Source organism: Neovison vison, chromosome 11 (genome assembly GCF_020171115.1).
Source record: "Neovison vison isolate M4711 chromosome 11, ASM_NN_V1, whole genome shotgun sequence".
NCBI classification, from domain to species: domain Eukaryota; kingdom Metazoa; phylum Chordata; class Mammalia; order Carnivora; family Mustelidae; genus Neogale; species Neogale vison.
The window spans coordinates 150,982,610-151,008,526 of record NC_058101.1 but is presented as its reverse complement, the minus strand read 5'-3'; the positions used below and the strand labels follow the sequence as shown (position 1 = coordinate 151,008,526).

Genomic DNA, 25,917 nt, shown 5'->3' with positions numbered 1-25,917 from the left:
ATGATCCTGGGGTCCTCAGATCGAGCCCCACATCAGGCTCTCTGCTCAGCAGGAAGTCTGCTTCTCTCTCTCCCTCTGCCCCTCCTCCAGCTCATGCTCTCTCTCTCTCTCGCTCGCTCACTCTCTGTCTCTCAAATAAATAAATAAATAACTTTAAAAATAAATAAATAAGTAAATAAACCTAAGTACATCCCAAAGCCCCCACCCCCAAATGCCCTCCCACTGAGGATTAGGTCTTAATGGCATTCATCTCCTGTGGCTCCCTGGCAAAGTACCATACTTTCTCAAAGCCCAGGAAGTGAGAAGTGTGAAAGCAAAGCGCCAGCAGGGTTGGGTTCTTCTGCAGGCCCAGAGGGAAAATTTCCTGCATCTCTCCAAACTTCCGGTGGCTGCTGCCTTGGTGTTCTTACTCTTGTGCCTGCATCTCCCCAGTCTCTGCCTCCATCTTCCCATGGCCGCCTTCTCCACGTTGTGTCTCTGTGTGTCCTCTTCTTTTCTAAGGATGCCAGTCTCTGGGTTTAGAGCCCATCCTCATCCAATAAGACTTTACCTTTACTCATGACATTTTCAGATAAGGTTCAAATAAAGTCACATTCCGAGGCTCCAGGTAAACACAAATTTGAGAGGACACTATTCAACCCCCTACGGTATTCTAATTTTAAGTTATACTGAAAAAAGGGGTTATTTTGTTGTAACTCCTTCCTGTGTCTTCCCTATTCAATTCCTTGAACAAGTGCCCGGGGTCTATGAACAGATACAGTGCCTGCCCCCCTGGGGCTCTCAGGATAACGGGAGAGGTTGATGGGTATGATTAGCTCCTGCATTGCATTTTATGGTAATTATTAGTATAATAGAGATAAAAGCAACAATTCTATGCAGCTGAGAGTAGAGAAGGCTCTGGGAGGGCTTCTCAGAAGTGTGAACTAAATGATGGTTAAGACAAATTGTTATGGAAAGACAAGGCATTCTCAGAAGAGGGAGCAGTTTGGCCATAATTCTTGAGGTGATCCTTTCAGGATCTCTTATAGGACCTCGCAGTTTCCCCACAGAAGTAAACAGCTCACCTGGTGTCTGGGTTGGGGCTGCCAAGAAGGTCCCCCATCTCTCTATAAGTGATTGGTCCCTGGCGGATGGCCCATTAAACATAAGCCATGTAGAGCCTTTTGAAAGGCTGAGCATTGTTTCCTGGCCCGTCTTGTCTCTTTGCCAGCCACAAATGTGAGGACATTTATTTGACCAAACCACATGACTGTCTCCAGTGTTGGCACAAACCTTCATGGAGTACTTTAAACTGAGAGCTTAGATATAGAGACGACTGGGTGCCTCCCTTGCACCAAGGGAGCTCATTGTCTGAGGTGGCATTACAGAATGTCTGTTAATGCTCATCGGTAGCACAGGGCCTTCTCCTCTCCCCTCAGGACACCAGTCCCACCCCAAGACTTGTCCTGTCATCACGGTTGACCTCATTGATTTGTGCGACATCAACATATATGTATGGCTGGGGACTCCAAAATCTGCACTTTCAGCTGCAAACTCTCTCCTGGTTGGGGCCCAATTCCAACAGCCTTCTGGACACCTCTGCTTGGAAGTAACTTAGAAACCTCACACAGTATGAACCAAACCTGCTCCCCTCAATAGTCACCTTGCAGATCTGTCCTGTTCTGATCACTTCTCACTGCACAGCTGCTTGGAAGAGTAGATTGGACATGCTAGTCCTAAATATTATTCTCTGTATCCCCAAGAATGTGGCAGAAACCCATTCTCTATGCCTGTGTAGTTCCTGGTAACTGGATATTAAAGACACCCCATGGACTGAATTACCCTGTGCCCCAGATTCGTATGTAAAAGCCCTAACCCCTAATGTGATTGCTTTTGGAGTAGGGTCTTTAAGGAGGTCCTTAAGATTAAATAAGGTCATAAGGGTGGGACCCTAATCAATAGGAGCAGTGTCCCTATAAGAAGGAAGAGACAGCAGGGATGCACATACAGAGAAAAGGATATAACTAGAAGACACATGTCTGCAAGCCAAGGAGAGAGGTCTCAGGAGAACCCAACCCTTCTGGCACCTTGATCTTAGACATCCAGCCTCCAGAACTGGAACATAAATGTCTGTGGTTTAAGCCACCCAGGCTCTAGTATTCTGTTAATGGTAGCCCGAGCCAACTAAGATAGACCTGCCTGGGATTTAACTATTCAGGGCTGCTATATAGGCCCCAGAAGATGAATCGTTGTTAGTTTTCTCCAGGACCCACTACATAATTCACAGGGCCCAGGACACCAATGAAAATGCAGGGTTCCCTGTTCCAGAAACAGGAAAAAAAAAAGAAAACTGTTTCTTTTCTTCTATTGTTTCACCACCTGTCATATTGGTTTTCATTTGCTGTTTACAATGACAATAACAGGCACAAAGATTCTCAGACATGAGTACAGATCCTCATAGGAACTGACTGCACCCTGACATCCCCATGGGGGCAGAAGAGAGGGTTGCAGGGGCCCCCGGGGTGGAAATGGGAGGCCAAGGCCTCATCCCAGGCTGGCGGGAGGTGGGACTGCACATGAGCTGAGGGGCCAAGGCCCCGTCAGACTTCACTTACAAAAACTCCAAGAAAAAAATTCTCAAAATTTCAAGATGGCGACCGCAGGGCATGAAGCCGCCAGCACAGTGCCTTTCCGGCCTGGAGCCCTGTGGGCCGGCTGAGGGAATGCCCTGAGGCTGGCCTGGCTTCTCTCCTGTGTCACGACGTCAGGGGAACCCTAATAAAACTGTGCATCACTCTTAAGTGCTAAAGCTCTACTGAGATCCTCATCGTTCGGCAATTCTGGAGGAATATTATGCTCCACTTTCAATTTCATTTTCTGTCAAAGTCACATGTGTCCAGAGCTTAGCACATTCAAGTCAGCTCTGCTGGCCACCTGATAGAAGGCCCCTTCTCATTCCCTTGGTGTTTATATCCACATGCTTACTTTGCTGTTTCATTTCAGCCCCATCCTTTCCCACGAGTGTGCTTTATACGATCTCCGAATTCTGATACCCACCTGCCTGCCTGTCTTCAGTGTCACCGGCCTAAATGAACACAAGGCAGTACCACTGCTTGGCACAATGGAAGAAGAGTGGGCTCCTGCGGCAGGGTGGCCAGGAGCTAGTTACTTACTGCCTCTGGTGTTGGTGTTTTCTTCTATAAAATGATGATACCACCTGCCCACAGGCTTGGGAGGACCACAGGAGAACTGCATGGCCTCCAGCCTTGTTCTAACATCTGCCCCCCGAAAAACTCCCCCCACATCCCCTACATAGGCCACCTCCCCTCAGACTGCTTAGATGCCACTTCACTTGGTACCCTCCTGAGCCACTAACTAGTCCTCCCACCTTGCAGGCTGGGGTAGGGCCTCCACGTGGGTGGCCTGCCAGAGCCCTCCAGCCACGCTCCTCTGGAAAATAAGGGACAGATGCCCTGTGCTGTTTTGTGCAAGGAAGGAAAAGTGAGAAAGCCCCCATGACCTTCAGAGACCGAGCAGGCTGAGCCTGCTTTCATGCTCTGCTACCTTCCTGCGCTTCTTCATCTGAAAATGGGCACAGTAATTCCTACTCCGTGAGGTAGTTGGAAAGAGAGAATCTCCTATAAGAGATAAGAACTGAGGTTGGCGGGAAGCAGGTGCTTAATAAATGGCATCTGCTGCCCTTTCCCATATAGCTTTTGGAGTTCAGCATGTGCTGGACTATCCCAGCAGCAAGTGGAGAGGGACAGTGGGCTGGATTAAGGGACCCATGACCCTGATTCTTCCGTATTTTACACCCCTGGCAATCTTCTGACTTCTCTGAGCCTCTTTTTTTTTTTTTTCATTCTTACATGAAATTATGAATACTTGCCCTGCCTACCTCCCAAGGTGAGTTATGTTGAAAATTACGTGAGGTGATGGATGTGAACTTCCATACACAGAGAAAATGGCCCAAGGTTTAGGCCACTAAACATCAAACAGAATGCTTGGCTTTCTTCCTCCCGGCCCACACCAGGTCCTCTGCCTTGCCGGCATGACAGGTATGCCAGAGGCATTTGGGGAAGACAGCCCTGAGGTCAGTCACATCTGGAGCACCTTCACTTGACCAGCACGTGATTTTTGTTTTCCTGACTATAAAGTACAACTATGGAATGGAGGGCTGACTCGGGGCCGGGGTATAGGTGGGAAGGCAAGGCTCGATGGCTGTGAAGGTAAGAAGTCTGCAGGAAATATGTGTGAGCAAGCCTCCTAGCCTCAGGTGCGGCGTAAGGCAGCCCCCAAGGCATTCATCATATATTAGTACACTATTACATGCAGGATTATACGAATTAGGATTCAGCCCTTAGTGCTGCATCAGAATCCAAATTTGAATGTCTGCATGATTCCTGCCGATCAGCCTGACTCCCGCCTGGGTTTACAATGGGGAACTCACTAAGTCCAAGCTTAGTCCACATTTGCCTGTCTCTGTTAAAAAAATGGTTCTGTGCCTTCCCTCCTTTAGTGGTACTGCAGAGGGGTCAGGAGCCAGGAACTCTGGAACCACACTGCTGGGGACCCAAGGTTGGTCTCCTCCCTTTCCTGGTTGTGTGATCTCCTGAGCTGCTTAACCTCAAGTGCCTCGGGTTCCTCGTTCGGAATATGAGGGTCCTAGTCATACTTATAGGGTTGTTAGGTGATCGAGTGTACTCATGTGAAAAGCACATCGTAAGTCCTCGGGAAATGGCAGTTATGGCTGTTACTCTATGATTTCTTGTCCCCCTTGTGAAAGTATTAACGTCGAGGAATAATGAAAGCACGTTAAAAGAAAATATGCCGGGCAGAGAGATAAATGAACTGTTTGCATAAACATGAATTAGGAGAGTCACACTCAAGGAAGAATTGTTCCCTGTTGAGGACAGCAAACATCTGGAAGGAATTAAAGGGGGGAAGAGGGTGGGTGGTGGTGGTGTGGGGCGAGAACACGCTGTGACCGTTGGAAGGAGATAATTCATTCTGGGGTGGGTAAGTGAGCCCCCCCCCAAAAAAAAGGGAGGCTGCTCTGGGCTTATGCAGCATGATTTGATGCCCAGAGACTATTTACCCCTCCAAGTAATTTCTGTTCTGATTAGCCTGGGTACCTAAAATATCAAAACCATTCCTTTGAGCTGATGCATTACCTTGAAAAGGTCACTTCTCTTCTCAAATGCAAATATATTAATATAAAAAATAACAAGGTACTGTTTAACATCTGTGCAATTAACAATACGAGGATTGGGGTACTCAGCTGCACTGATTTTCTATCTGCCTGTCTCAACAGGCACCCCAGAACATCTATGATGGACACATGAATAGATGTAACTTTGGGGGAAGTGATTTGGCTGGAGTTCTTTTAGAATCACAAAAATGTTTATACCCTTTGATCTACTAATTTAACTTCTGGGAATTTATCGTCAGGAACATTTTCAAAGCAAGGAGAGACATTTCTGCATTTATTGTCCATGACTGGAAAAAATATTCGATGGTAAGAGAATGGGTAAATTTCAACACATCCCCTTGATGGACTCTATGGGGGCAGCCACCAAAATTATAATTACAAAAGAGAGAGAATGACGGGAACATGTTTGTGAAATAATCATACTAGGAAAAAAAGAAAAACAACTCCGAAATCAAATTATAAAGAATGGGGATGCCTATGGGTGGAGCCAGAAAAAGAAAACCAATGTGCTTTGTTGGAGGCTGTGGGATTGTGGAAGAATTATCTTCTTTCTCTTATTTGGGTGTATGTTAACACCGGTTGTGCAATGAAAAATAATAAAAGACCCAAATGAACTCTCAGGGCAGGGGTAGTCCACTGTCAATCACTACCACGTGGGCAAGTGTTAGTACAGTTTCCTGGACAGAGAGAGGGAGGCCCCAGAGCTGGCAGGTTCGGGGGAGGGGGCTGCTGGGCAAGACCAGGACCATCTGAAGGCACAGAGCACCTGTCAGGCATGGGCACCACCTGCGGACGGAAGGAGGGAGCAGGGAGCCAACAGAGAGGGGGAGTGAAGGAAATTGTCTACTTCATGGTATAGGGAGGCCTGGAACTTAAAGCAAGTAGGTTGCCCTGTTCCCCTTAGTCACTCACAAATCCCATGTTTCGAACCAGAATTTGCAAAGCCCAGAGTGTTCTTTATTGCAGCTGATAAGCTGTAGTGTCTCTTTGAACTCCAGGGGCATCACAGGCAGGGACTGTAACTAAATTATCGGCCTTTCTGTTTTCCAGCCACCCTTTCTCTAACACTTGCCAACCAATCTGGGTCAAATACTGGACAAACACACTGGTTTTAAAATCAAATCCTGGCCTGTGAGGATTTCTTTGGCAGACAGTTCCTGTGGTTACTTAGGTGGTGACTGGGTCATGGGTTCATTTCCCCAGACCCTCTACTTTTATCGACAATGCTTCAGCTATGCTTCCAGAACATGGAGCAGTGGCGGGAACTGTTGGACCAGGAGGCAGAAAGCATGCCATTAGGCAGTTCACTTACACTGTCTTGGCCTCCGTGTTTTCACTGGAAATTGGGGGAAATTTTCACCCAAGACTGCATAGACCCCAATCCAATGGCCAAGGTCTGAAAAGCGCAGACAGATGAAGCTCAACAGGGCCCAGTTTTGGCCACATGACATGTGTCATGCCCAGACTGAAGGAGACGATCCTTCTGCCATACTTTGCCCAGTGTGTCCACATCTTGGAAAACCACAGTTAGATAGATCAGACACTGCCTCTAAGGGGATATGGACACCCTGAAGTGCGGGCAGAGGAGGGCGGCCAGGATGTATGGAGGTTCAGAACCTAGTCAGGAGAGAACAGATGAAGGAAATGGAGATTTTCAACCAAAAGTTTTGAAATTCTGAAGACCTGTCTTATGGAAAAATATTTCACTATGTCTATGTGATGCCCCCAAAGGGCAGGGTTAGTGGATAGAAACTACAGGAAGGCAAATTTCCAGTCTGAAGAGAATGCAGAACATTCTAACAGTTAGAAGTGACTGAAGACAGAGAGGCGGTATAGGCAGATTGTAAAGATTGGGGATGCATGTGGATGGAGCAAGAAAAGTAGGTGCCAAGTGAGTGACCACTTGGCATGTGGTTTTCTTGGAGATTAAAGTTCCAGGGGAGGGAGAAGCTGAGATGGGGACTTCGAGGCCCCACCTAGCACTTTGGGCTTCTGGATCTAATCTGAAATGACTTAGCTTCTCCAGAAACATGGGGGCAGCCGGTCTTCGTGTAGCTCAAGCACCCGCACAACTATCTGCCCCCTTTCCTGCCTGAGGTTCTGGAAGAGAGCTATCCTATCCCGATTTCTCAGTGTTTGAACAGGCTGTGGACGAAGTTCTCTGCTGTGCCAGTTCCAAGATTTCCAAGGCAGAATTCCCTCTGGGCCTCATCTGCCCCCCACCTCCCACCCTGTCCCACTTCTACTAGTAGTTTCCATTTCTCTAGTGGTGGTGGGTATAGGTCCGGCCAGTGCACAGCAAACAAACCACAGGCTTCCCGAGGCTCCTAGCACCAGGGTTTCTGGTATACCTGAGTCAGCGCGGTCCCGCAAGCTTCTACGAGGAGACACCAGGTTTCAATTAGTAAGAGGCACGTCCCTCCCCGCAGTATTGTAAAATAGCTGCTTATCACCAAGAAGAGGAAACCTCTGGAGAGGAAAGGGCGAAAAATCACTGAGATGGGTTCTTTGCTTCAGCAGGGAAATAGATGATGTAGAAAAAGGATTGGAGGGGGCAGAGAAGAGAGAGGATGAATATAAAAGCATCTTTACCTGTACAGAGGGGCCCTCGCCCCGGCAAGGGGGGGGGGCTGGTGAGGGGGTGAGGGGGTGGGATCCTGAACCCAGGATACCGGGAAGTACAGTGTTGCCCAGAACCGGGCTGAGTCCGCTGCTGGCATGGCTCCTTCAATCTGGATGTCTTCTGGAGCAGACTTTGTAGGGAAGCACCCTGGTTCTGAAGCAAGCAAGCCCTGCGGGGTAGAATCCTGGCTCCATGACTTACTTGCTGTGTGCTACCTTGTGTGACTTTAACGGCTCTTGCCCTGAAGGGGGATAAGAATAGCATCTGCCTCCTAACATTGACAGGCTAACATTCAGTATCTTAGGACTAGACACCTGAAACTGCTGATATCCAGTCGTGTTCTGCATATAGAAATGACAATAGCACAGGGACTGACCTCAGACATAACGACGGGGAGCTGAGTACTAGTGCGCCCCCTAGAATGATCTCAGCTCTTTTAGAAACGCCAAAGCCCAGGTCACACCCCAGACCAATTCAATCACCGAATTTGTGAGCGGGACACCTCACCAGGTGAGTCTAATGGGCAGACAAGTTTGGGGACCACTGGCTTAGCACAGTGCCTGGGATCTGTTAAGAGTCTCCCTCTGCTTTCCCTTCATCTGTCATTTCTTGATTACCTACTGCATGCCAGGCCAGCCTCTTGGGACCCGGGACCCTCCCCAGCAGAGCTGACCTCTCCCCTTCCCCTCTGCAGTGTCCAGGCCCCGGAGCTCCCCGGACGACCTGAAGGCGCTGACTCGGAACGTGAACCGGCTGAATGAGAGCTTCCGGGACTTGCAGCTGCGGCTGCTGCAGGCGCCGCTGCAGGCGGACCTGACGGAGCAGGTGTGGAAAGCCCAGGACGCGCTGCAGAACCAGTCGGACTCGCTGCTGGCGCTGGTGGGCGCGGTGCAGAGGCTGGAGGGCGCGCTCTGGGGGCTGCAGGCGCAGGCGGCCCAGACGGAGCAGGCGGTGGCCCTGCTTCGGGACCGCACAGGCCAGCAGAGCGACGCGGCGCAGCTGGAGCTGTACCAGCTGCAGGTGGAGAGCAACCGCAGCCAGCTACTGCTGCGGCGCCACGCGGGCCTGCTCGACGGGCTAGCGCGCAGGGTGGGCGTCCTGGGCGAGGAGCTGGCCGATGTGGGCGGCACGCTGCGAGGCCTCAATCACAGCCTGTCCTACGACGTGGCCCTGCACGCCACGCGGCTGCAGGACCTGCACGTGCTGGTGAGCAACGCCAGCGAGGACACCCGCCGCCTGCGGCTGGTGCACAGGGGCATGGAGCTGCAGCTCAAGCAGGAGCTGGCCCTGCTCAACACCGTCACCGAGGACCTGCGCCTCAAGGACTGGGAGCACTCCATCGCGCTGAGGAACATCTCCCTCGCCAAAGGTACCGCCTGGCAAACTCGAGCCCGCAGTGTCCCTGCCTGGGCCCTGCCTATTGGTACTTTCTTCCTGCCTGCCCCTCCCCAAGGGCCCTGGAGTGCCCCCCCACACCTCCCCCAATCCACTTGCCATCAGGAGTGGATGCTCCATCTATTAAATCCTGCCCTACAGGACCCTGGAATTTTCTATCCAAATGGCCTGTGCCCCTTTCCCAGCCTGTGTGGGTCTCTCCCCTGGCCAACCCTAACCTCCCTTCCACCTCCAGGAGAATACCCTCAGCGTCCACCCACCACCCCCCTCCACCCATAATGGCTAAGGGTGGCTAATGGGGGACCAGGTCGTCAAGAGCTTGGCTGTGCCAAGGGGAGCCTCCAAGTGTTTCTGGCTGCAGAAAAGCAGGGGTCAGGCTGCAGGTGCAGGTGGGGAGCAGGGAGGCGCTCCTTCAGGGTCATGGTGTTCCAATGCATAAAGCACCCAGGAATTGGAGAATTCCCAAATTTGAACTTGGCCTTCCAGGACAAGTTATGAAGTATGTTCATCGAGACAGAAGAAAATATTTTATTTAACAATTTGTTAGCTTCATTTATAACTCTTAAATATTATGGCGGAAATGTGCAGGCCTCCACTGGTATTCTTGCTTCAGGCCTACAGACTCGAGAACCAGCTTCCCTCTTTTCCAGGCCTATCTGGTCCCCTGCCCTCCTCTCCCCTGTACCTTCCTGCTGCTATCTGCCCTGCGCATCAGAGGCACCTTTCGTGAGATGCACGTTTCCCACTTCGCGCCCCTGGTTAGAACTCCACCATGACCCCCCAGGTTCTGCCAGATTCAATAAATATTCCTTAGCTTGATAGTAGGCAATAATGATATCACAGCAAACACCAACTGTGACAGGTACGGTGCCTTGTGTGAACAATGCCTTGTATGATGCCTTTTCATTTTACATTTTCATTGAAGTATAGTTGACACATAGTGTTACATTAATTTCAGGTGTACAGCATGGTGATTAGATAATTCTGGATGCCTTATGCTATATTCACCACGAGTGTAGCTACCGCCATATAATGTCTTTTAAAAACAACGGTGAGCGTACTAATTCGTGAAGCTGCTCATAGCCTCATGCCAGGAGGTGACGGAGCCAGGATGTGGACCCAGGCTTTTCTGATCCCAGAGCTGGTGTGCTCTCTATCGCACACCTGACCCCAGGCTGACTTCCCTGCCTTCTCCTCTGATCTACCAAAGGTTGCAAAAGGAACAGTGTGTAGGAGCAGGTTGAGCAATGTCCATGAGTAAAGTGACCTTGGTGTCCAGGGAGTAGTAGGAGCTAGGGCAGGTCCACCTCATTTGGGCCAGGCTGGAATATGGACCTGGCCTTGCCAGAGTCTTCCCGTTTTTCGTAAGAAACCAGAAATATGGAATGTTCTAGAAATTGTTTACTTGTCTAATTCTGTGGGTCGTATGGTCCATAAACAGCCAATTTCCACCCCCCTCCCCCATGGGAAGCATCTGGTCCAGTGGGACACATTTTGTCACCGCTCTCGAGACACAGCCTGTCCTTCCCACAGCCTTAACTTCACTCCAGCTCTTCCTCCTACTGCAGCGCCTCCTTCCTCTTCCTCTTCCTCATCCTCATCCAGATCCCACTGATCCTTCAGATCTCACTCAGACCCACCTCCCGCAACCCTGCTGGCCCCTCTAGCTCACTGAAGCCTCCCCCCTCTGAGCTTCTCCGTGTATTAGAGCGGAAAGTAGGAATGATGGGGTCTCCCATTCGCGTAGTTCTTTCCAGTCTACAGAGAGCTTTAGGGTACATTATTTTGTTTTAAAGTGGGTCCCCACGACCGAATATGAGATTGGTTGAAGGCGGGCTTTGTTATTGAGGGCAGGGTAGGATTCCTGCAAAAAAACAACTGAGGCTCCTGGAGGAAATGCCTGATTTACACAAGGCCACACAGCTGGTAATGATCTGACCCAGGACTTTTTGTTTTCAAACAGTTTTAATGAGGTATAATTTACATGCTGCGGGGTTCACCCATTGAAGTGTATAATTCAATGATCAGGCCAGGATGTTGAACCCACTGGCCAGTGCTTACCACACTACACTCTACCCTGACCCACCCCCCCGGGTTCCCCCTGCTTCCCCCAGTGCCCGACAGCACAGTAATTGGGACCCCGTAAATGTTGGTGAAGAAACTGTTAGATCTTGAACCTGGACAGTGAGTGCACTGGTTTTCTTGTCTTGGAATGCTCAGGAATCAAAGGAGGACAGGAGATAGAATTTGTTCTTCTAGATCCCCACCACTGGGATTTTAGTTTTTCCTGCCTTCTCTCTTCCTCTGCCTCCTCGCCCACAGCAGTCTGTCAGGTAGTTACTAATAATAGCGATGGTACCAAATTATGACTCACTCTGAGCCAGACGTTAATTCTTTAAATAGCTGTTAAAAACTACAGATCCTCACATCCTGTAGAACGGTATTACTGTTCCCATTTTATAGATGAGAAGCTTGGATAACTTTCCCACTGTTTCTTACCCAATTGGAAAGTGGCAAAGTCAAGGTCTGAATGTGAGCCTTTCTGGTTTGGAATCCATGTTCTTGTCACTGACCATCCTGCTTCCTGTGGTGGGAAGTTGCCAGCTCTGAGCAGTAAAGGGAGAAGAGAGCATGATCCCTTGGACTCCATTTGGGGGATCCTTAGGGGTAGTCCCCTCCCCGCCCCTTCCTTCCTTGCAGTCAGCAGACATCACCATGCCTCCTGGGGGCGCCTCCTCCTGGGCCTCTCTGAGCATCTCACAGCTTGTCTGCTTCTATAATTTGCAAGTGTCCTCTCCTTGGCTTGGACTGAAGCAGCCCTGGGCATCCATTCACGAAGGTTCTTCCAGTGGGATCGTCCAAGTAGTCTTTCTTTGTTTCTTAAACTAAGATTCACACTCCATTCCCTGGAACTGGAAGTTTCACCTCAGTCCTGCCCACGCCTGCCTTCCAGTCCTCGAGCTTTGCCTTCTCGGCAGACTGCGGGACTTTGGGGATGAATGCCCCCCAGTCCCTCTGGCTCCCAGGATCACCACCACATCGGCACCTCCCTTTCCCACCTCCTCCCTCTCTCATGGTTGTCGGGGACGCAACTGGTATGATTCCCAGGGATTCTTTTTGACATACCTTATGTAATTACCATTCAGCTTTAATGAGACAGAACTGTACCCTGGCTTTTGGATAAGGGATGTGTTACCTGCTAAACTTCTAGGCATTTCCATACTGCTCTCTGGAATGGCCTTTCTGCCCTGACTTTGTTCAGTTCCTCTCTTAGTTGTTAAATACACACACACACACACACACACACACTCTCACATTCACACACACAAACACGCTCATACTCTTCCACTTTTTGCCCTTGGCTGCAGAATCCACAAATATTCAACTATGTGTATTTTTTAAACATGACCTTATTTATATTATTCTGGGATTTGACCCCAAATGGATTCATTCTCTCACTGTGTTATACAGTTTTCTATGAATTTTGTCTCTGGCTTGTCTTTTGTGGACCCTCACAGCAGTGCTTTCTGTTTTCTGCTTTGGATTTTCAGTATTAATTATGTCTGTTGAAATCTGTCTGTGGTTGAAAAGAAGCAGAGAACTCAGATGATCAGAGTGTAAAGACATCCAGGGTAGGGGGTCGATAACCAGAGAGGGGAGGCCTCCCAGAGTGGGGAGAAAACCAGAGAGTGGGGGGGCATAGCAGGAGGGAGGAAATATCCAGAGTGGGGGACATAGCAAGAGGGGGGAGATGACCAGAGAGGGGAGGCATACCAGGAGCGGGGAGGTAACCAGGAAAGGGAGACATCCAGGAGAGGGGAGATAACCATAGTGGGGAGGCATCCAGGAGGGGGAAAATAACCAGAGAAGGGAAGCATCCAGGAGGAGGAAAGTGTGAGCCAGGCAGGAAGGCTGGACTCCCCACCATATTCAGACGGCCTGTTTGCTAGATGGACGGTTACAGAATCACAGAGCCTTACAGTAGTCACAGGCTCTGCAATCAGCTAGTCCACTCTTCTTGTTCTACAGTGGAGGACTTGAGGCCCAGAGAGGGGGACATGACTTGTCCAAGTCAAATCCCAAGCCGGTGGTCCAGCTGGGACTCGAAAATCCATCTCTCAGTTCATGAAAACAAGCTGTTGGCAGGGCAGATTTATGGGTGAGCTGCTTTTTCAAGAAAGCACACCGTGCAGTGGAGAGCGCAGCAGTGTTTGTAAAGGGCTGACGTGATGGAGGGAGGCCTTGGGTCCTGGGCTCCAACTCTGGCCTCTAGCGTGCAGGGACGTGTTGGAGGGATCAAGGATCTCTGTGAACCGGGCCGTTTGTAAAGAGCATTTCTGCCCCACCAAGGCCTGGGAAGCATGGGCTGGGCAGCAGCTCCCTGGGCTAGACGGGAGGACTCTGTCCTGTTGCCTTCCGCATCAGCCTCTCTGCTGGAAGTGGAGTGGAGAGCCTGGCCTGAAAGCAAACAGTGGCCTCAGCTTCAGGCTGTGAGGTCCGAGGAGAGCTGGCCCCACAGCGTGGGCTGAAGTGGGGGGCAGCCCCCTGTGGGTCTGGACCGAGTGGCCCCCCAGGCTGGGCAACGCTGCTGACGGGCACTGCCCCCACACAGTGAAGGAAGGGGGAGAGCGTGCAAAAACCTAGAGGCGAAGCCGACAGCCCAGGGCCCAGTGACGTCAAGGGAGGAAAGAGAGTAATTAACTGAGGCACTCCACCTTGGTCAGCCGCGCTGGGATTAGCGTGTGTGGTGCAGTGGGCAGTGTCTGTATTATGATCTTGGTCTCGGTTCTGCTGGCTTCAAGCCCACTTCATCAGCTGTCCCTGTCCTGTTTCCAGCCCCGGCATGTCCCCCACCCCATCGCTCATGCCAGGATCCGGGAAGGGAGAATGGATTGCTTCTCCCTCCCTGCTGGCTGGGCCCCAGAAGAAGCCAGTGCTCAGTCACATACGCTTCGTTCTGTTCAGGAGAAGTTTCCAGCTGGTGTAGCCCAGGGGCAGCCCTCTCGGGGGGCAGAGCTGTACTGGGGGCAGTGAGGGAGGATGGGGGCGGACAGGACTGGGCTGGTGGGTGGGCTCTGGGAGGGCACTCTGGGCACAGGGCCTGAGGGTTCTCTCCATCCTCCTCCTCCTCCTACACCTCCTCCTTTTTCTTCTCCTCCTCCTCCTTCTTCTCCTCCTCTTCCTGCTTCCCATCCCCCATGTAGGAGGTGGACCAACAGAGAAGTAGACCCCGCTTCTCCCTGTCTCAGACAACCTCCATGCTCTGGCCTACTTGAGTTAGAGAAGAGATGAGCAAGTCAGAGTGTCAAGAGTCAAGAGCTTAAAAAGCTCAGCTCGGTACCATTAGGACCGCTGATACCGTAACAGCTTCTATGACTGCCCAGAACTCCTTAGTGGACTCTCTGTGGTGAATGAGGCAGAGGGCCTGAACTCCTTGGGGACCCCGGTGCAGGATGAGGGATGGGTCCCTTGAAGTGGGCCCAGGGTGGCCTGCCCAGGTTCAGGGGTGTTCCCTTGAGAAGTTTGTCTACAGTTGTGTCTGAGGGGCCTTCCAGCTCTCAGATTTGGGGGCTCTGCCCAGGGGCCCTAAAAGATCAGAACGGGTATGCATGGAGGTGAGCGTCAGGCCCAAGGGGGATGGGGCTTTTGGAATAGAAAAGATTTGGTGGATGTCTGGGGACACGAGAGAATGTTTTTGCAGAGGTGAATGGAAGCTTGTGTCCAGAAGCATCAGACTGAGTTTGCAGAAGGGGTCGGGTGGGGAATCTGCAGGGATCTCCGATAGAGGGGCTATGACCCCTTGGGCTATGAGGGAGCCCAGAGACGGTGAATTCACTAGCTTCTGACTTGATTCATGGGTTTTAGCAAGACCACAGGCAAGGAGGTCTTTTAAAAGGCTGGGAGCAAGACCCGGAGGAGTGTGGTAGCTGAGAGGAAGGAGGTGGGGGCATGACATGGGAATGAACCTGATGGTGAGCCTTGGTGAGCAAAGGGGTATGGGGAGCAGAGAAAAGGGAAGAGTCAAAACAGGTTCAAGCTTTTTGGCCTGGAAAGGAAAAAAAAAAAGGTTTTTGGCCCAGATTCCCAGGAAAATGATAAGAAGTCAGACCCCAGGTGTGCATTACCCACGGGGAGGAGTGATTCAAGAAGACCTTGGTCGTTGGAGCCCCCCACAGCCTGGCCCCATGCTCACACGGGCCACAGTTTAGGTCCTTCAGAGTCTGCGGGGCTGGTTCCATCTAAGGGTATGACTTAGAAATCAGCAGCCACCTCTGCTGTTCACCCCATTCCCTCCCAGTTCATCTCCTGTACAGGCCCTCAGGAACCACTCATCCATGTCTTAAAAACTGTACCCACGTCATGTAGGATGTTTCCAGACCCACATCTCCTTGAAAGAGCCAGCTAAGCTTGGCAAGGCAATTTCAGGGGCAGCCCAAGATGACCATACATGGTAGTCTTGGGATAGTTCTGATGAAGTGTTATGAAAGAGGGTAGGGGTACAGATGGTCAGCATGGCCTTGCCGCTCAAAGGTTACCAAGCCCCTTTATATCCAGCATGTCATGTAATCCACTGACTCCTCAAATGTCTGGGAAGGAGTTTTAACTTAGATTTTATAGAACCAGGACCTGAACCCAAGACACTTCATATTCATACTCAACACCTACCTTCCAAAGGATCTCCACCACCCTGAGGCCCCATCCCCAGGGCCATTCCCTGGGCAGAGCATTACTCCTGGGAAGATTATACATTAAATCATGCCTACAGGAGAACAAATAGAATACTAGTGCTCAGTCCATTGCCTCCTTGACCCACTTGATTCTGGAAGCACTGAGTTCCACGTGGGGAGGGTGGAGGGACAGAGGACAGTGACAAGGAGGAGAGTGTACTGGGCACTGGGAGAAGGACCCAGGGACAGCAGTGGAGTGCAGACATCCGGGCAGCCCTCTGACCTGATAGAGATTGCTGGAAGAGGGGTGGGAAGCTCATCTGCTCCTTCCACTATGCCTTTCCTTTGCCGTGTAATCTGAGATGTGTTCTAAGCCGGTTCTGTGTCTAAACGCTGTTGCCTGAAGACTGGGATTGCTATAGCCAGGCTCACTTTGCTTTTCTTCATAGAGAGAGGAAGATGGCCATAGAACCTGGTCCCCTTCAAATGATTTGTGTGTGTAACACATGCATTTTTAAGTTGTTGATTGCTTTTTCCCCGTGTGTGTGCCATTGAATCATTAAAGAGCTGTCAACTTGGGTTAGGGTCTGAGGACAGTGCCAACTTTTGGAACGTATCAGTACATCTTGATCTTGGCCGCCTGATTGTTTTGTATGTATTAACACCCTCTGATCTCATTCATTCATCAAATATTTATTGTGCAATCTGTCGCTGCTATGCTGTGAGTGTACATGTTTTGGTTTCCTAGGACTGCCGTAACAAAGGACCACAAACTGGGTGGCTTAAAACAACAGAAATTGATTCTTTCACCATGCTGGAGGCTGGAAGTCTGAACTCAAGGTGTCCACGGGGTCACGTTCCCTCTGTGAGCTGCAGGACACAATTCTTCTGGGCCTCTTCCTAACTTCTGATGGTCGCTGATAATCCTTGGCATTCCTTGGCTTGTAGACATGCAGCCTCCCCTACAGTCTTCCTTGGCTTGTAGACATGCCCTTGTCACGTAGCGTTCTCCCTGGGTGTCTGTTTGTGCTTTATCTTCTTCTAAGAAGCCCCACCATTGGTTTAGGACCCTCTCTGCACTGGGTTAGGACCCACCCTGCTCTAGGATCACCCCCCTCTTAATGAGTTACATCTGCAAATGACCCTATTTCCAAATACGGTCACATTCTGAGGTCTCAAGTGGACATGAATTTTGAAGGGATGCTCTTCAACTCAGTACAATACAGTTTTGGCATTTTCCTTGGTCTTTTTCTGTCACGAGGCAGCAGGAGTGGGGAGCTTGGCATCTGGATCTTCACAGCTGGGACAGGGATGTCTGGGATGGAGCTGGCAATGTTGTTAGGAAACAGAGAACACATACAGTTATGAGTGGAGGACAAAGCAGGGCGAGATAAGTGCACAAGATTGACCTGGTGAGCAGCAGGCTTGGGGGTGGGAAGGTCTAACTGTGTTTTGGGAATGGGGAGCTATCTCCTGTGACAAGTGAGGGACTAGGGCTGGGGCCAGAGAGACCGGAGTAGGAACCTGTGCTCCTTTTCTCATTACCTAGTTGTGTGGCCTCAGACAAGTAACTTCAACACTCAGCCTCGTTGTGGGGACTGGATCCAGTCACATAGGCTGGAATCCCTGCCACAGTGGCGCCTGGCCCCGGAAGAAAGCCCCGCTCAGGAACAGTTAGACCTGCTTCCTCCCCTCAGGTGTTCAAGCCAGAAATCTGAACCTGATCCTGTTCTTCTCCCCCGCCTTCACCTGTGTTTAGCCAACGTCTGTCTGTTCTGCCTCCGCACAGCCGCTCACATCCCTCCGGAACACCACTTCCCTAATTCAGAGTTCCACTGCCTCCCACCCGGATGCAGCCTCTTCGTGGCCTCCCTGCGTCTGTGTTCCCTCCCATCCTGAGCCGTTTTCCAACATGGCGGCCTGAACCATCTTCTTCCTGAGCAGATAAGATCACACTCGTTTCCCTCATGCCCTGCTGTGGCTTTTCGTGCCCTCAGGGTCAAGTCTAACACTTGAGCCAGACCTCCAAGACCCCCACTTGTTCACCCTTCTCATCCTGTCATGTGCTCCCAGCTTCTAATCCCACAGTGGCTCACATGTCTCTTTCTTCAAGCTGTTGTAGGGATTGTTCCCTCTGCCCAGAGCTCTCCCTTTCGTTCTGTCTCAGTCAGTCCAGGCTGCTCTAACTAAATACCACGGTCCGGGCAGCTTAAACCGCAGAACTTTATGCCTCCCAGCTCTGGGGGCTGGAAGTCTTGAGATCCGGGTGCCTGAATGGTTGGGTTCTGAGGAGAGCCCTCTTTCTGGCTTATAGGTGGCTGCTTTCTTGCTGTGTCCTCATATGGCACAGGGAGAGGGAGAGGGAGAAAGAGCATTCCAAGCATGATAAGGGAGGGAAGGAAGGAGCAAGAGTACTGTCTTGTGTCTCTTATTGGGGTCCCTATCCTCATGACCTCATCTAAACCCGATCACTTCCGAGGGGCCACTTCCAAACACCATCACATTGAGGATTAGGGCCTCAGCATGTGCATTTGTTGGGGTGGGGGGTAAATCAGAGATATGTAGTCCTCCCTTTACTTAGCCACCTTCTGTTACTTCTTAAGATTTCATTTTAGATAACACTTCTTCCAGGAAGCTTTCCCTGATTCCCCCTGCACCCGTATTAAGACTAGACTAGGTGGAGTCCTGTGTGCTCCCAAAGCATAATGTTGATCCTTCTTCTCTTGAAGAGGGGGTTTTTGTTTCTTCTACAGGTGTCCTGTTGCAGAAAGCTACCTTCTAACTTTGGTGCCATTTGTATCCCTTTCAGGACCACCGGGCCCCAAAGGTGATCCGGGAGATGAAGGGAAGGAAGGCGAGCCTGGGATCCCTGGATTACCTGGACTTCGAGGTGACTGGGAAGCCCCAGGAGAAAGATGCACATACGAAGAAGGGGAGGGTGCCCCCATTCCATACCTGGCCCTCTACTTTCTTGTTGACATTGGTGATGGGGTTCCCTGGGAGAGTGCCCATTCAACCTACCTTCAAATGCCCTGGTCTGTCAAGAGATTGATGGGTTGTAGGTATGACAATAGGATGGAGCAAATCCTTCTTCATAGGAAGTACCAGGATCTGAAAAAAAGGGGTGCACGAGAGGCTCGCAGTTCCCTGAAGCCACTTCCCACCACAAGAGTCAGGGTTCACATGACCAAGGCCTTCAGAAGCATTGGAGAGTGTTCTGCAAGTGTGTTGTTTCCTGCAGTGTTTCCCAAGTCACCAGACCCTGGATGTTCCCTCCTGCTTGCTGATTCTGCCCAGATCAATGAACACGCAAGTGACAGCTCTGAAGGTCCAGGGGCTGGCAGGGAAGGTGGCTCCTGGCCTTCTGGAAAGAGGGCGTTCTTCTTTGACTCATTGTGTCAGAAGTTCTTGTCCTGTGACTGTCAGACTTGGCATCCCAGTCTGTTCACTTCTGAGCCTCTGCTGTGAGCAGCATTTTTCTAGAAGAGTGCAAAGCCTTCTAAATGATGCAAGAAAAGGGGAAGTTTATTTGGGGAAAGATGTCTGTTTATGTCAGGAATTGTATCTCTTAACTAACTTCTTCCTAAATCTTGAAGAGGTTGCGAACCAGAGAAGGGGCAGAAGATAGTAGAAGGAGAGCCTGTGACCTGGCCTCCACCCCTGGCTCCCCTCCAGGGGAACTCCCCAAATTTAGAACCAAGGATGCCTAGACACTCACAGGGCTGTGGAATCTCCTTTTCTGCCTTATTGAATTATATGATGGGGAGCTCTGGGTATATCTCATTCTAGATTTAGAATTCTACGGCAACAAGGTGGCTGGACTCCAAACAGGTACCTTGCATTAGGCAAGAGGAAAGAAACCAATCAGCCCTTCTGCGAGGTCCCACCATCCTCTGGGGCCATGCGTCCTCTTCCAGACATTTGATGTTAGCTCTGGAGAAATAATTACTGGAAGACAGGTTTTTCCAAGTCACGGAAAAAGACCAGAGAAAGCCAAGTTCACATTCAAAGCAGGAAAGAACAAGTAATCAGTTAATTAAGAGTTCTCTGCTTTACAGAGATAACTGTGAGCTTAGGTCAGGTCTCTCGGGGCACAGGGCTCTCACTGGGTGAAAGCATTTGTTGATTCTGGCCCTCCATGGTGAAAGGCAGGCAGTGGCCACAGGGCCTCGTGGCCAGGAGTCCCAGGGCCTGATCTGCCAGCAGGTCATCCATCCCATTTACTGGCCTTGCTGACTTTCTCCCTTCTCCTCAGCCTATGATCCCCTTTGCTATATCTCTCTGAATGTATAGCATGGAAGGGAGCTTCATGGTTTTTCTCTTAAGGAGGATGGGGTGCTGTCTCATCTTCCTCCTACCCTAAATGCCAGTAAGTCCTTTTCATCCAGCATGAGGTGAAGCTGACTGATCTCAGGCTTTTGAGTTTAGGAAGGCCAGGGCTCAGATCCTGCCCCTGCTACTCTCTGCTGTGTGACCCTGGGCAGGATACTTAACCTCTCTGGGCCTCAGTTTCCTCCTTTGTCATATAGGTGAAATAATACCTCAATTTATGGTGAGGATAAAATGAGATACTTTATGAGAAGACTCCAGAACAGTGTCTGACACATAGAAAGTACTCAAGAAAAAAAAAGTTTGCTGATTTTAAATCTCCAGCATAGCTAGAGGTAGAGGGACATCTCCCAAATGGATAGGGCACCACTGCTACCACTCACAATAGAATTGGACCTTTCAGGGCATGGCAGGGAGAGGTCCAGCCTAACTAGATAAAAGGTGCCCGTGGGGAAGGCTTGTGCTGACCGTTCGGACAATTGCTTTGGCAGCATCTTTAAGTTAACTGAAAGGAATCAGGAAGGAAAAGCTGCAGCGGGATGTCTGGTTGAGGCAGACTGCTGGGCCGGATCATGACCTACAAAAACCCTTCCACTTCTGAGTCTGATGCTCTACAACTTGTCCTCTGTATTCCCAGGTCTGCCAGGGGAGAGAGGCACCCCAGGACTGCCAGGCCCCAAGGGCGATGATGGGAAGATGGGAGCCACAGGACCCATGGGCATACGTGGGTTCAAAGGTAATAACGAATCCCCAAGTCCCCATGTAGCCTTGCTCTCCGTTAGACCTCTGGGCACCAGTGTGGACACTGGAGTGAATGGCCAGGATCTGCCTTTGGCTCTGCCACTGACCAGCTAGCTCAGTGACCTTGGGCAAGTCACTTAGCCTTGTTAAACCTTCGTTTCTTTGTCCCGAACCCAGAAATCCTCACGATACCATACTTCTCAAGGCTGTCACAAGGATGACACAGGTCATGTTTGTGTGAAGACCTTTTGTCCGCTTTCCAGTGCAACAGAAATGCAAGCCAATGTCCCTGGGGGTTGCGGATCAGTGGTGTAGCCAGAGGAAGCCAAGCTGGGAGACTAGGCTCACGGGAGAAATGGGGGTCTGCAGACCCAGGATACCCACCTCCTTCCCCATATCTCCAGATTCCCAACAGTCCGTCCCATGCTTTTAACTCCCCCAGTATTTGAAACTTTAATTCAGTTCTCAGATTTGCATTGCCGATAGTGTTCCTGCTGAATTGGTTTTCCTCCTGAGGGCAGTCCCCTCGTTCATTGTTAGGGGGCATCCACGGTATTAGTCAGTGCCCGGCTTTCCACATTCTCTTCAAGAACTCGCAGACTTCTACCATAATTGCATGGCAAGATGAGGAAATCGGGTGCTGGCTCCCCCGTGTTGATCTCCTCCCTTGTGAAGATGAAAACAAAGAAAGAGTACTATTCATCATTCTCACCCCGTGTCTAGGAGGGTCTCTGCATCTTGGATCACTGGGAACTTTTAGGCTTCTTTCTAGTGATTAAACAGGCTGAGGTTTTCCTCCCTTTTATGGAGGACCTTTTTTAAAAAAATGATTTTAAAGTAGACTAAGAAAGTAGCACATGCTTGTTAAAAAAATGTGACAATACAGAAGTGTGTAAAGTATAAACTAAAAAGGGAGTCCCCTCCCTGAGTCCCTTACGCTATGATTCTTTAGAGTAACTACTATAAACACTTTGGGGCACACCTTACCAGATCTTTTTCTAAGCATATTCATATTTACATATATGATTACCTTGGGGTGCTTTGTTTTGTTCTGTTTTCAAATCTTGGATCACATAGGCATCCTTCCCCAGAACTTGCTGGCTGGCTTCTTGCACAGACAATATGCCACAGGATTTTGACTTGCAGATATCTTTCTGGAAGTACTTGGAATAGAATTCCCTGGTCATTTTAGTTAGTGTCCCCTCGAGAGGTGTCAGGACCTTCTACTTCTTTGGAGTGTAAGATGCTAGCTGGAAAAAGAGCTCTGTCCTTTCACCCATATCCTGAGAAGGAAACTCTACAGTGTGCCCGGAATCTCTTTCTCATATTTTCCAGACTCCCCCAGCCCCCACGATAAATCTGCCTGATGTATAACCTCTGTCTTCCCAAAGTACCTGAAGACCTTTCCCCATTTTTTCCTCCTGTGCTTGTTACAGCAAACTTGGCCATGTACTTCTAAAACTTTGACTACTTACTAGAAATAGCTTTGCCCTGTCTTGTTCCCATTGAATACCACGACTCTAGCCTGTGCTGGTGGACTCTGCTCTTCCACACTTTAATTAAGAGGGAACGAAATTTCTCAGGTGAACTCCCTGACCTCCTTCTGGGGTGACCAAAGCATGCAACATAATAGACTCAAGCTCTTATCTTTCCTTCCCTGCCAGGCCCTCCAGGGCTGGGGGCTCCTGGTGAGAATTTCTCAGGTCCTGGGTCTTGGGTTAATTCATCTCTTGCACATAATATTTTATCCATGGTCAGGATTTATTTCCACTCTAATGTCAATTTTCTTCCTCTGTCAGGTGACCGAGGCCCAAAAGGAGAGAAAGGAGACAAAGGGGACAGAGCAGGGGATGCTGGTAAGGACATTCTACTAGGGTTACTGGATTCTGGGGCAGCTGGCATCCAAGCAGCCCCAAACGTTTAGGAGATGGGAGGTTGGAACCATGGGCCAGGGCTCCAGTGTCAGGAGCTCCCTATCCCCACCCCCAGTTTCAAGGCTCTGCTGGCCCAGTAAGAGACAGCTATACTCCAGGGGACACAATCCACACTTCCAGGCATGGTATAAACCCAGTGGTTATATGGAATGATCTGGAGGCAGGCTGTCTGTGCTCCCCCCCTGCCTGCCTCACAAGACAGCTAAATAATCTCTGCACCTCAGTTTCCTCATCTATAGAATGGGGATAAGAAGAATCCTTACTTCATAGGATCATTGTTAAATGAGTTAATTCACATAAAGTGCTTATTACAATGCCTGGACTGTGGTTAGGACTCAGTATGTGTTGAATATTATTATTCTGTGTGATACCCAGAAATTAGTTCAGACATGCTGACTTCCCTGGTGCTTACATGGGGAAAGGTGCAGAGGCAAAGCAGAATCCCTTTTGTTCTCCTCCTTTGCCATGAACTGAGCAGTGATGTTGGCGATCTCATAGTTGGGTTGGGCAGAGCACTGAGTCTAGAAATGGCGGGCTTTCTGTCGCGGGTTCTCCCTCACATGTTGACAAGGGAGGCCAGCCTATCTCGTTATGACACTCTTCTCTAGGGTTTCTTCCTCCTACTCCCCTCCTGCAAAAAGGGCTACATATAGAACCTCAGAGATATTATCAGAGAAGAATGAGTCTCCTAGCCAAGTTTTAACAAAATACCAGCATATGGAATTTGCTGGACTCTGGAATGCTGCCATTCCTGGTGAAGCCATGAGCAAATGATCTTCTTCTGGGGCATCTGTGCTCCAGTTCTGGCTCTCTAGGAAGACCAGGCTTGGGGAAAGAGCACCTGCACCCAGGGTCTGCTGTGACACTCAGGGACCGATGCCACTGCACATTCATACACTGGACCCAGAACAAGCATTTCCCAAAGGTTGGTCTTTAGTTATAGGAGTAAAATCACACTTCCATCCCAGTCATGAAGGACCAGGAAGGAGACCTCTCTCCTAAGTAGCACCTTTTTCCAAGATCTCCTAAACTTGAACTTGCCTCCGACTTCCTCTGGCCTTCTCTTTCCCAGGGTAGTGATTCAGGATCAAACAGGAGAGGTGCCTGGGTGGCTCAGTCATGTGATCTGGGTGGCTCAGTCACGTGCCTTTGGCTCAGGTTGTGATCTGAGATTGAGACCTGAGTGGGTCTCCCTGCTCAGCGGGGAGTCTGCTCCTCCCTCTCCTTTTCCTCCACCCCACTTGTGATCTCTCTCTCCCAAATAAATAAGTAAAATCTTAAAAAAAAAAAAAAAAGGATCAAACAGAAAAAATGTATAAAATAAATAAAATCTTAAAAAAAAAAAAAGGATCAAACAGGAAAAATGCACGTGACAGCACTTGGTCACTCTGAAGCGGTGGCCATACCTGAGGACAAGCTATGCCTAGGCTTCCTGGGCTCAGTGCATCCACCTTACCTCAGATGCTAGAATCCTCAGAATAAATCAGGCGGTGCAGCCTTTCTAGTATTGTCCTTAGCCCCTTTCTAGGGCAGCCCCGGGTTTAAGTGGGAGTGTCCTGGCTTGATGAGGAGACCTGGTGGACTTTGCTAGGAGCCAAAAGGAGAGTTTTGAAGACAAAAGAAGGGAGTCTGGCTGTGATCTAGGACATCTGCAACAGATCCGATTCTCACTTATCTAATGGACTGGGCACTGTACTTTGTCTTTGGGGTGCTGCCTTCTGCTCTGTGTGGTGACTGCTTTCTGAGGGAAGGCTGCCAGTATAGCTGAGGAGGACTGTGGCATTTAGCTCTGTGAAATAAGAAATTCCTGATGGGAGGGGCAGGCAGGGAGGAACTGTGGAAAGATGACCTTTGAGAGGGAGATCAGCAATGCTCCCTGCATAGCAGGGGGTTCTTGTCAGGAACTCTTTGGCAACTATTCCTCAGTCAACTTGAGAGGAGAGAGGAGGTCTCTGCTAGCCTGGGAAGAGGTGCTGGTTGCCAGTCACCATTAATCCAAAAAAGACTCTTTCATTACTATTTACCTCGCTTCTCTCGGCCAGTCTGGCTGGGCTCTGCGATGGGATTGGGCTGTGGGACTGAGGGCTCAGTGTGGGGAGCTGAGCCACAGCGGTGTGGGGCTCTCACAGGCGTGGGTGGGAAGCAGGGGGGAAAGGCGTCATGTCCACTTGGCCCTGGAGTCTCTGGACCGCACCACAAGAGGCTGATGTCAGCTCAGGACAGCCCATCCCCAGGGAATGACAGTGTTCTTTCCTGCCCTGAAGAGGCTACGCCCTCCCTGGAGCCCAGAGCTCAGATGGTGGCCTTGACTCAAAGCTCTAAGCTTTTCATGGCAGTCTCCTGACAGGACCCAAAAATATCTCCATGGGTGATGGACCTGGAAAGGGAGCTGGCTCAGCAGAGACGGCTCCACAGATGGGAGGCTTTACACAGGGTGCAGAGGAACATGGGAGTCACAAAGGATGCATAGGATCTAAGTGGTGGGCCAGCCAGCCAGCCTCTGCTTCCAGAGGCTTTCAGTGGAAAGCAAACTCTCCCAAGGCAGGAGCTGAGGCAGAACAGAAAAGCCAAGCCTCTGGCTTCTCCAATTCTGGAATGAAATCTTAGGACCCCATCTTGAAGAGTCAGCCCCTAGTGAGTCCCTCACCTGGGTTTAAGGAAACCTTTGACTTAATTAGGGACTGCCCCACACGAGGGGTGGGGGTGCTGCTTTCCCATGGCCTCCACCCCGTGGCCTGCTTCTGACCACACCAAACCCAGACTCTGGGTTTTGTTTTTAAGGATCTCCAGCCCAATAGGCGTTAACTGGATCCCTGGGACCCAGGCTCTGAGGAGGAAGCCAAGGATCATCTTTCAGGAAAGTGTGGAAATTCTGATGAGCACCGAGTACCCGCTTCTGGGAGGTTCTGTCATTCCCAGAGCCCAGGGCAGCCCCACCATAAGATCTAACAGGAGGGAGAAAAGACGCAGCACCAGAGCTCTGGCCTCCTCCACAAAGGAACATGGTGGAAGAGGAACCTTCCTCAGGTAACCCAG

The 25,917-nt window shown here is 50.3% G+C and overlaps 1 protein-coding gene across 2 annotated transcripts in view; it reads left to right on the top strand.

Annotated features, from left to right (window-relative positions):
- The window catches only part of SCARA5 (scavenger receptor class A member 5), a 119,645-nt gene that overhangs the window by 62,963 nt on the left and 30,765 nt on the right, over positions 1 to 25,917 (top strand). For both annotated transcript variants that reach the window (XM_044225011.1, XM_044225010.1), the window contains exons 4-7: positions 8,509 to 9,183; positions 18,687 to 18,767; positions 20,844 to 20,942; positions 22,747 to 22,803. In XM_044225011.1, coding sequence (XP_044080946.1) covers positions 8,509 to 9,183; positions 18,687 to 18,767; positions 20,844 to 20,942; positions 22,747 to 22,803 — 912 coding nt within the window. The remainder of the gene's footprint in view (positions 1 to 8,508; positions 9,184 to 18,686; positions 18,768 to 20,843; positions 20,943 to 22,746; positions 22,804 to 25,917) is intronic.